General features: G+C 38.4%; 1 protein-coding gene across 1 annotated transcript; it reads right to left on the reverse strand.

Moving 5' to 3' along the window:
- Positions 1 to 5,435: 5,435 nt before the first annotated feature.
- On the reverse strand, positions 5,436 to 12,386 carry LOC117765172 (insulin-like growth factor I). Its single transcript, XM_034591518.1, has 4 exons — positions 11,436 to 12,386; positions 9,377 to 9,503; positions 6,652 to 6,839; positions 5,436 to 6,142 (listed from the first exon to the last, which is right to left on the reverse strand). Exons 1-4 carry the CDS (start codon positions 11,478 to 11,480, stop codon positions 5,951 to 5,953), a joined length of 552 nt encoding a protein of 183 aa, XP_034447409.1. The 5' UTR covers positions 11,481 to 12,386; the 3' UTR covers positions 5,436 to 5,950.
- Positions 12,387 to 12,400: the final 14 nt, after the last annotated feature.

The following is a 12,400-nucleotide window of genomic DNA, read 5'->3' on the forward strand; positions in this document are numbered from 1 at the left end:
ACTTTAGTGGCCATTTTGGCCATATTCCACATTTATACTTTGATATACTTGTCCCAGGGCTTTTATCTGATCAACTTCAAATTGAGATGAGTGTCATCACAACAAGACGGAGATCAAAACTAACTCAAAGATCGATTTTTCGTCACACGGTGTGACCGTGGCGTGGCCTCAAAGTTTGATTACACGCCATCAAAACACGAGGTTCTGTATCTCGGACATACATGGACCAATCGAGTCCAAACTAGACATGTAAGACAAGTGTCCCGGCCTGATGACACCTACACAGAAATCATGACTTAAAATCACAGCGCCACCTGCTGGCTACAGGAAGTGACATGTTTTATACTTTGATGCACTGCTCCTGGCTGCTTTACAATATACAGCTCAAAAGAGCTCAGTCAAGTCATTTGACCATGGTCAGAATTGTGACATTTCCTCAAACCGTGTAAACGTTGAGGTGCGGCGAAGGATCATCCTTCGCCAAAGGAGACGATGTTGTCATAACTCCAGTGTGCATTGTCCCATCACCGCCAAACTTCTGTCACATGATTATAGTCCAAGCCTGAACAGCTCCACGTGTCAATATTTCCTCAGTGTCATAGCGCCACCTACTGATTCGCCATGACACAGGAAGTACTTTGTAAATCCACTCTGCATTATCCAACCGGCTCCGAACCGCTGACCTATGATCACAATCTTGACCTGAACACATCCATATATTAATATTAGTTCAGGGTCATAGCGCCACCTACTGATCAGTGTGAAAATTAAGTTGTTGTAACATTGTCCGATTGACACAAAATTGCTCACGCTACATCAGAGCCCCTACTTGAAGAGATATATCAGTCTGTAGGTAATAATAGTGATGGCGCCACCTACTGGCAACAGGAAGTAAGCTTTGTTTTACAACTATCATTCGATTTACATAAAATGTTCACAGTGTGTTGTGCAATTGATGGCGTGGATCGTAATGAGCAATTAGCAGGCAAGGATCGACATCGCTCGACGGACGCAGGAAGTGAAGCGTTTGTCCTTGCCGCAGTGCGCAAAACGCGTGCAACGCGGAGACGTGCGCTTGGTCATTGATCGCTCTCTCCACCGACCGCAACAGGCTTCAACGTGCGGGTGCTCGGGCCCGTCAGTGCTACAACGTAGCCCTAGTTGGGATTATTTCCTTAAATTTAGCTTTTTTTTTATCAGTGGCATATATTCTGATAATGAGATATTGAAGGTTATTAAATTATGGTCTGATAGAATCGGATTATTATGGCTGTATGTGATCCCACTCTTCCCTCTCTTCAGGGAATAGAGAAAATGTAACCAGCACTTACTCAAAGGGAGAAACAACGGAAGATATAGTTGATCCATTAAAATAATAACTGAATACAAATGAGCAAGGGGCCAGAGTAAATAACATTCAGACAGTTTCCTGGTATAGTGCTTTTGACCTTCTTACATGTTGGTTAAATGGAGTTTTGTTTTTTTTGCACATTTCACAATAGGGGGATTGGAAATACTTTTATATTTGTTTTGATTTCTTATGATTTTTAAATTCATATTTGTATTTAGTTATGATTTGTATATTCATATTTGTATTTAATTATGATTTTTATATTGTGAACTATAAGTCCTGACTGGACAGATGTGACAGAGAAGAAATCAGGAGCTCAGACGAACATGTGAGGATTCACATCTGTTCTCGGTCGTGTCACAAGAACAAAAGAGCTGTTCTGTTTTTTTTATATGTACGTGTGTCTGTCCTTGTGCAACTATGAATTATGGGATTAAATTTTCTCCTCCCCCTTCATAAAATATGGTACAGTGTTTCCTCTGCTAAAGGAAATAAGATAGGAAGCATTGAAACTCCTTCCCTTATCATTTGGAGACTTCTCCTTTCTAGGCAATAAAGTATATTTCACTTTATACACAGTGGTCCTTCAAGGACTCAGTGGTGGGCTGCACATCTGGAGCACCGGGACATTTCCCTGTGGCCTGATGGTCCTTCTGGTCTGCCTAGAACAGTCAACTTGACCAGCGATAATATACCAAGCAGGAACGAGTTGACAGGCCGCTCAAATACATTTATCAGGCAAAGGACATCATCACTTCTCTCGGCAAGACACAAAGCAGCTCTGCTCTCTAAAATCTTTGTAGCTGCCGCATGACGTCATCGACACGATGGCAGAGAGCAGTGAGTTTCTGCTTTTCTCACTGGTCTGCTTTATGGACACCAGTGAGTGAACATTGTAATCTTAAACTATTTACTTACTTACATTGTTGTAGCTTATGTTAAATATCAGTGAATGTGTGTGTGTGAAGTTATTGATACTTTTGATATTCTTGATGCTTGAATAAGTTTAACATTTGAGCTAGTGTATATCATTCACCTTTTAAATATGTAGACTATTTATTTTGTGTCTACATATGTGTGTCCTATGATTGCTGTATTCATATTTTAATCCTTCAACCTACTACTTGTTGGTCAGTCCCAGATTTATTTATTTTGTGATTTAGTTAACTTTCCTACCAGATGAACATAGTGGCCAAATTTACAACTGGTCTGGGAACCGTAACATCAACAAATGGGATTAGTCTGCAAAATTAGACGTCTGGTGCTCTGCATGAAAAGGGTTGGCCTGGAATGGAGTCAACTTCCCTAATGAATGACAGTAATTTTACTAGAAAATCCTCATGCCTATTTTGGGCCTTTACTAACCCTGCACATAGCTTCACTTGTGGTACCAAAATCCATCCTTTACAACAGCAACTGCACCTACAATAATGAAAAGAGCTGAAATATCTCAAGCGCCTTGAGATAATGTATATTATGATTTGGCGCTTTACAAATAAAATTAGGACACGCCCCCCCTAAATATTTAAATATGGTCAAATCCCCCCCCCCCCCAATAAACTGAATTGTAAACTGGACTAATAATAATAACAAAACTGTTATGCTATGACGACAAGCAAAAACGCTGACTTGAGAGGAGAGGAGAAAAGTGAGCAGTAATCTGGTTGAATTTAAAGATATTTATATACAGTATATTCTATATAACTTGAAAATATAAAACAATTATATATAAAGTTATATAAAATACATATAAACATATTTATATTACCAATCACACATTAGACTTACAATACAGTATTAAACATTGTTTTAAATAACAAAATACATACAAATTCATCTTGTGTGTTAATAATGAGTTGTGAGATTTTGGTCCCCCCCAATGTTCACTTCATGACTACGGCCTTGAATAGTATTGAATTGAATTGAAATACTACTGATAGCGTGACAAGTAAAATAATGTCTCATAACACAACTTATGACCCCCCAGCATGCTATAATACCAACGCTGGATGGTTCCTGTAGTGCTCTGCTGCACATGTGCACCGCCAGTGCAGTCAGTAAGTAAGTCAAGAATACTAATGTAAGAAAGAAGAGGTATTTCCTTTTACTGCACAAGAAATACTTCTACAAAATGTGTTGGCACAATGAAAAAGAGTTGCTGTTCTTTACATTTATTTTACAGCTTGTATTTGCCTACAATGTTTGATTATTTACACTTTCTTTTTTAACCGATAGGCTGTAGGTTATGTTTTCAACTCCTCCAACTGCATACGTATGTCCAGATACTGTGTCTGCTTAGAAACCGAGGCAACAACTTCCTCTCCAACATGAGATACCTCTGGATAAAGCTGAGACTATGAATGTACTCACTAATCTCACAGTGATGCAGATGAAGCATAAAGAGCCATTCGATTTATCAGGCTGCTCCACACAGGGCTGAGATAGCCCTCACAACTTGGAGAGATGATAACCTCAGCCATGTCAAAGTGAAATGAGTCAGCTGTTTATGATCTCACTGAAGCTGAACGCCAAAACAAACAGATAAGTTATGTTGAACCTGATAGTGTTATAAAATGTTTCAAGATGGAACGGAGTGGTCAAACCTGAACAGTTTTTTCTCCTGCAGTGGCTTCAAATCAACATGTAACATTGACATACAACAAGTTTTTTAATTTATTACAGTCACAGTGGAATAAATAATGAATGCAAAAAAGTTTTTTACAAAAAATAATGTTCATACTCACAATATGAAAGATAAAAAACATACAAGATCATTTCAGACAGAGGAAACCACTGAAGTAGAAATGACAAGTTCAATCCGAACCATTTAATAAATATTTAATATATACATTCTGCCCTGCTAATGACTTCATCTAAAACACACAACTACAAAAGCTACACACCGTCACTCCGTCAAAGTACTATGACCAAGTACAAAAGGACTAATACATGTGAACAGATGTAGTAACTGTATTCAACTGATGGGATAGTCTGTTCAGACTATCCCAGATTTTATATATGTGTGAAACAGACTAATAAGAAAACATAATTTGCTGCAGTGGCTAACAAAGAAACTGCATGATTGCATGCAGTGAATAATTTAAATGAAAGGAATTCCAAAACTAAGAATGAACTTTTCACATGGAGGAGAAAAGGATACAGTGACAAGATACACCACAAATATGATGGAGAAATACATTACAACACATTCACTGTGTAAAACATGATTTGGAGAATCGGACATAACAACTAAATAACGTGACATGAGTCAGTATCCACTGCTGCTGAAAGTAACTGTCTGCAGGTATAGAGGGGCGTAGAAAGGTTTGACCAGGTTCATGACAAGCTAACATCATCACTCATACCACAGACAGACAGCGTTCATTAAAGCTTCTCTATAAATATTCTCATAACCCTAACCAGTGTGCAGTGACAATCAGGGCGAACGGGAGCAGATCAAAACAAGGCTGCTCAGAGATGTACCTTTGTTTTATTACATCTCACACATGAGAGACTGATTTGCAGGCAGTCTTGCATGCCATGGACATTTTCAAAAGGGCCGCCGCATCAGGCCCATGGGCCACTATTTGAATAGGCCTGCTGTGGTCTCTTGCTCCTTATTTCTCCCAAGGAGAAACGGGTCAGAATTTAGCAGAGGTGTTATAAGTACACACCTTCTTTACTCAAGTAGAGGAAGAGATACTTGAGTTGAAAATGACTCAAGTAAAAGTATAACCTCTTTACACAAGTAAAAGTATAAAAGTACAGGTTCTGAAATGTACTCAAAGTATAAAAGTTAAACATTTTCTACCGGCTGTGCAAATCAAACTGAGAATCATGTCAAATTAATATAGAACAAAGACTGTTTAACTTAGGCAACTCTACTCCAAATGAAATAAAAAATTAATGAATAATTATAAACAATGTCCAGAAGGAAATGTGTAGGCTGGGCTGAAAGAAGTATTATAAATGTACATGAGGCCAGTGATGTGGAATGGTTTGTTGCTCTGCTTTGTCATAAACATTATCAACGTTATTATTAATGTTGGTCGATTCTTTAAGTTCTTCCATGTTGTTACTCTTGGCGGTTGAGTCTCCCTCTCCTGTCTGTTTCGTTTGATACTTCTTTTAAGCCGTGTTTTGTATGTTGTGAGTGATATGCGCTGATAGGTACACAATAAGGAATAACCTTCTCTGTGTTACTGTCTCTTTAGGTTGAAATCTGTCTTAATGTTGGGAAGGTGGCGCTCGTTGATGCAAAATAAAAAAAATTACGAATAATTCCCATCAAATGCATTAAAATGAAAGTAATGGTGTGTTTTGAAAATGTAGGAAGTCGAAACTATGGATATTTGTGTTGAACTGTAGGAAGTAGAAGAAACATTTGTCAAGTAAAGGACAGATACCTGAAAGAGTACAGTAACAAAGTATTTGTAATTCATTACTTCCCACCTCTGGAATTTAGTCATGTTCAAATAAGAGATCATTTCTCATGAGACAAACAAAAGGCAATTGTGAGCAGCAAAATGTTCCTCTGATTCCGATCCAGTAACTATAAATATGCTTATTTCCATGAGGTCAGAGGTCAAGGGTTAAATCTCATCGCTCTCTCAGAGGGTGAGGGAGGCCTGTTGGATGTGCTGGTTTGATCCTCCTTTTTGATGAGGACATTTTGGCTTTCCTTTGGACTGAAGGCTGTTTTTTCTTTCTATAAGCTTCCCTCTTTGGACTGTTGGGAGTGCCCAGGTGCTCTAAAAGTTTCTTGTGAAATACTGCTTCGAACTGCTGTGCCTGCAAAGCAAAGACAGGACAAAAATGAGTTGATTCAAGGACATGGAGCTCGGAGGTAGAAGGGAAACCTTGGCCCTCTGTGGGACCTGCACTGTTCCACAAGAGCTTATCGGGGATATCAGTTTAGTTACAGTATATTCTTCGGTTTTGTCCGTGGTATTAAACTCATTATTTTTACGTTGAAGTTGTTTTCACCGTTAGCTGTATTTGTTGTGGTGTGTGTGGGCCAATTTCTCTGTGAGAAGGGATTCTCCACTCCTTCTCAGATTTTGGGTATTGGGGTTTTTGTGGTGGTCGTTGCCTTATACACTGTGTTTTACTCTAAACTGCAGTGGAGCATGATAACATTACTTCTGCTTTAGTTGTCAGTACATCGTGCCCCTGCACTCGTTTCAGCGATTGGTCTTTGATTGGTCTAAGTGTAAAACTATTCAGTGCATTTGACAGCTGTACATAAAGTTAGTAAGTAAACATTGAGTGAAGATTACTTTTTATTAAATAGTTCTTACCATATCTAGCTGTGTCGTGGTGTGTGCTGTTGTGGTTGTGACTGGCCAAGCGGTGGTATGCTCCCGGCTCTTTGGTTTGGCACAGTACTTCTCCAGATGCTGAAGGTCACAGCCACCTGTTCGGCAGCACTGATCTACTATCCCCTTCCCTCTGGGCCGAGCACCGTAACCAGACCACGTTCCTTTACCTGCAGAGGTAATCCAGGCAACTCATGTCAAGCTGCAGTATCTTCCTTACTTAAAAAAACATGAATTAAACCTTTTTTAGTCTGTATGCAATGTTTCTGAAAAAAACCTCTCCTGATTCGTCACACTGCCGTTCACATTTACTGGATAAAACAACCAGACTAATGATTTAGCACTCTGAATTGTTGTGCGCTCTTCTTCGTTGTAAGTGTGAAAGCTGGACCCATCTCAGATAACAAGTGTTTTAACAATAAAGCTATCACACACCGAGGCACAGTGTTCTGGTTAGCACGCTACCAGTTTTGGTGGACTGCCACCACTCTGATAGCAGATGGAGAGGGTGGCCTTGGTCAGAACAGGGGAAAGGTAATCAGGTGAAAGGGCCTCTTGGTAATTCTATTGGTCCTGTGGGAGAAATTATAATCTCATAATAATGAACTGTTGAAGATGCTTCACTTCATCAAATCTGCTGTGAAGTGTTTGGCCCCTGTTACTCCAACATGCTGCAGCAGCCAGCTCATCCAATGCCATGCGTTTCTATCTCTTATAGTACAGTCAATCAGAATATATTAGTTTACTGCTGAGGCCTAGGCTTATTTTAATATAAATACATAAACAGGGCATGATTTGTTGTCGTGGAGCTGATAACGTGCTCAGAATAACTACAATGTTTAACTGTGGACACCATGACCATGACCATATCTGTGTTATTACACACCTCTGCTGGAGAAAGTGTTGCACAAAGGGTGGAATAACCCCGATAACATTTTATCTCATTAGTGTTTTTTATATTGATTAAAATCTACATTATATAGAGTCTTGGGCCATAATCTGTAATTCAAAAATACTAGAATAGTATTGTATTGAATCCAGTACTGTCATGAATGATTAATCGACAACATATGTACTGTAACTGTTTTATTGTTTACATGCTGGACCTGTGTAGAGCTTTTTCTTAACAGTCTATGGTGCAGAATGAAGTTAGAAAACTTGTGTTCATCCTTATATCTCCAAAATATTATTTTTCTGTTTACCAATTTTATACAATATATTTCATCAAATTAAACCAAATTTGCTTGATTAATGTTCAAATGTGTGTTTTATATCTAAGTTTGAATGATTTACTCAACTGATGTTATTTTTCACACATTACATGTCAGCCATCAACACAATCTTCAACCACAACTCTTCCCTGTATAAATGCATTACGGCAACAAGCCATTTGTTATGTTTTTACTTTGTGGACATATTACTAAAGAGAAAGTGATTCTATGATTGTTGTTGCTATGACATGAGATCTGCACCTGTGACACCCAGAATTTCTGTCTGTCCAACATGGTGAAATAAAAATATTCAAATTATCAAAATGATCTTGATGATCAAAATAGCTACGTATTATTGCTTGTGTTGTTTAACTCGGTCCATAGACTGCCTGATAAGAGACGCTGCCCCCACTGACTGCTACAGAGCGCTGGTCACCTGTTTATTCAAAGTTTTTTAATATGAAACGTATTGTATGTCCAAATCGAACAAAACTCGGTACTGCACTTTCTTTAGCATCAATGATACGTATGCCAAGCAGATAATATGCCTTCTGCAGTCAGACAGCTCCGCTCAGATTTCTGGAATTAGTAGATAGATGAATAAACAGAAGTTGCTCATCAAACTTGACAGAACTCCAGAAAGGTTTATTTTGTCAAATGCAGTTTTGATAAAGTGATTAAGTTACGTGACTCTCTCAACACATTTGCGATAGATCAACTGACAGACAGTCAGCATACAACCAGTAAACCTGCCAAATGTCTGCCTGTTTTCATATACACAGTACTGTGGAAGACTGTTAGTGTCTGAATTCTTACCAAGCATTTTTCAGATTAACTACATTTTTCAGATTAACTACATCTCTGCACTGCTACTGAATACTTTTTTAATGCTGAGGTACAAGTGTCCTCTCCAGAGCAACTGTCCTGCAACAGATCCACACTGACATCCTCTCTTATAAAATCGTATAGGACACTAATGAAATATGAGTATTTAATGTTTTCTGAATACACATCTGAAAACATCTTTGCAGTATTACTGCAGGCTTCAATTGTTCAAATCATTAAGAAAAATATTATTTAATTAGAATTTAATTAATAACTGGATTTGAAATGTCTCCATTAAAAGTCTGATACTGTTTACAACTGCACCTCAGTACAGAAATGACAAGGACAGACTGTGACACTGTGAAACGTCCTGCATTGATAATCACAAACAGGGATATGCATGATGATGTTTTTGTATGTTTCACATCATATGCTGATTATGGTTCTGATAAGAGTTGGTGATGTTGATTACATGACATGACCAGAACCTGAATGAGGTTAGATACCACAGGAAGATTATTTTATAAACTGTCCAAAAGACACCTGACCTTTCCACTCCCAACACAATAAGGCGACAACTGTCACCTTGTCTACTAGAAAAGTCTAAATCTCCTCGGCAGCTTCTTTTGGTGACATTAGATAGATAGTGGATAATATGAAGATAGACTTACCTAAATATATCCCACGATCACCGCACACAAATATGAGGTCGCTGAGGAGATCCGAACCACAGCGGAGTCTGGCTGCCTCTGAGCAGAGGGGCCAGCCTGCCAGACACATGAGCTGCACACACAACACCTGAAGACGAGAAGAGAAACTTCAATACAAAACATATCTGTGAAGATTCTCAGTCATCCTGCTCATGGTATCTTTGGACTTGTTGTCGGAGCGAACTCTTCAATACAAAATCTGCAACATACCATATTTAATTCATGTATTCAGGCTAAGCTAAGAAGTTTGAGGTGTCAACAATCGGCCTAAACTTTCCTGGTTGGATTCAGCTAGGACCTTTATTTTACATTATCACCCCCTCTTATCGACTGTCTACATCAAAACCCAAACAATGCCTCTACAAATGAATCTACAAAGTATTCATTATGACTTTCTATAAGCTTCTTCTCTTTGACCTAAAATTAAATACAAAATCCTGGCCCTGCCCTTTATAAATGAAATCATGGTCAATGGTCACCTTTTCATTTTTGATTTCTTATTTAATTACATTGTATCAGAGTTGATGGACAATAAATATTGCAAAACTCCTGTTTCATTCAAACAGGAGCCTCAGCTTGTTTTGCCCATTTCTTCCAATGATACTGCAAAAATGGTCATGAACGCATCGTCACATGTAACAGATGTCAAGTTGTGATTTCTACTGAGCATGGAGAGAGTGAGCTCTCAGTGGATTCAATACATAGACATTTCAATACATTTAGGACAGCGAGGTGTGGTTCAAGGCATGAATCCACTTTCTGTCCTGTCCTGAAATGTAAATTATTTGATTAAAATTGGACTAAAATTATAATAATAATAATATAATTTTGAATAAATAGAGGAAAACGATAAATTGCTCCAATTTATTTTCTAATAAAATATATGAACGATTAATTCAACAAAAGTGATACATTCAATATTAATAAGAATTGAATAAACAAACGACCAGCACTCTGTAGCAGTATCTGCCTTCAGTCTGTGGACAGAGTTGACCATGTCTTCTTCTACGTCCTCTGATAATCTACAGCAACTGGCAGCCCGCGAGCAATAATACTCGACCCACCTGATCATTTTGATTATCTGATTATTCTATTTTACAATGTCAGACTGACACAGACATTTACGGGTGTCACCAGTGCAGAGCTCTGTCATAGTAGCATCATTCATAGAATCACTTCAAAGTAAAAGCACAACTTAAAAGGTAATTTTGTGGTGGCTGTGATGCTTTAAATCAAGCTGAATTGCTGAGATTTCATTTTGAAAAGCTGTGAACTTGGGTCTGAAGATTATGTCCGTCGCTTAAAAGACCTCTGAAAGAGCCGACATCCCATCGAATGAAAAATTAACACATGTTGAGTAAATCATTCAATCTTACATAAAAAGCCACACATGTGAACCGAAATAAACCAAATTCAGTTTCATTTAAAAAAAAAAAAAAAGCATTGACTATAAAATCTTCACTGCAGACAGACCAGGTAGGATGAACACAAAGTTTTCTAACTTCACTCTGCACCATAGACTGTTTATAAAAAGCTCTGCACACAACGTCCAGCACACAAACAATAACAGGTGACAGTATATTATAGAACAGTTTGAGGAGGAATAATTCTGAAGTAGCTCCAGAGTATTAACACAGGACAAGAACATTTAAAACAGGCAGGTTTAGAACGGACACTGCACTCGTCAAGAGACAGCACAATTGTGCAAGTTCAGCTGTTCTGCTTTGCAGTAGAAAAATTCATACGAGTAAACCAAATTAACTTTTCTCAAAATGTCCTATAATTAAATCCAACTGACCCAGTGAAGGTAACGTTACAAATCAGTTGGTTCTTGGGGAATTAGAGGAAAAAAATAATGGTCCCATGACATAAAGTTTCACCAGTGTGGACACAGAGAAGAGAAGGTTTAGAATCTCAGATTAATGTCAGCACTACAGAGAAAGCTGTGCTACAACATGGCATCATTAACTTCCTGCCAGTCCTGGTCTAGAGTTACTAGCAGAGTGAAAGCAGGTCTTACTGTGAGTGTCGATGGTCTGGCAGAGGAGCAGTATGTGGAGTGCATCCTGTCTGTGGGGACGTACCTCAGCCGACCTGCAGACTTATACTCATGCAGCAGGAGGGGAGGACCACAGCACTGAGGTTTCCTCCCCCTCACTCATATCTAATCCACAACTCATATAAGATGATTTAACATTCTGTCACTGGGGCTGAACTTGTTCTGCTCTGTTCCTACTGTGAATGTGACAGGATATCCACACACTCACAAACATGATATCCCATGATGTCTCACTCATGTTCTGGTTGTATTAAAACTGATTTAGATCTGTTGATTCGACTTCGAGGTTTTTCTATTATTTTGTGTTATACAACACAACTCAACAACACTGACTGCACCCTCCAAAATGATCATGAACCTTTCTAAGACAAAGTCCCACTGAAAACTGTGCAGCACTAAGTTCACTCCTGTTCATTATTGGACAGTGAATTGAAAGTAGTGGCCCTGAGAGCACAGCACTGCTGAAAGACAAAACAATAGCACATGAAGACAAGCTCTTCATCAGTTTGATAACACATGAACATTAAAGAGTTTAACAGGTCAATTCACTTAGAAGTTAGCGAGTCAGTTTCCCCTATTAGATATTTGTTTTTTTAAATCATTTCATTGTTAATTCATTATTAGCATATGAATTCTTGTGTCTGAGGTGGACTGGGATTTTAAAGAAATTTCTTCCCACTGTTCAAGATATATTGCACTAATAAGAATGGGACATGTCTGACCTTAGAACATCTCCAGCCATAGGAATAATATATTTATACTGAAATGTAAATAGTGTCTATTGTGATGTGCAGCACTATCTCTACTTCTTACTATTACACAGCTATCAGGGGCAATTTGGGGTTCAGTATCTTGCCCAAGGACACTTCAGAATGAAGAATAGGGGAGACTGGGCTCAAACCACCAACCCTATGTGTTGTGGTAAA

The sequence above is a fragment of the Hippoglossus hippoglossus genome, chromosome 7, assembly GCF_009819705.1.
Source record: "Hippoglossus hippoglossus isolate fHipHip1 chromosome 7, fHipHip1.pri, whole genome shotgun sequence".
NCBI lineage: Eukaryota > Metazoa > Chordata > Actinopteri > Pleuronectiformes > Pleuronectidae > Hippoglossus > Hippoglossus hippoglossus.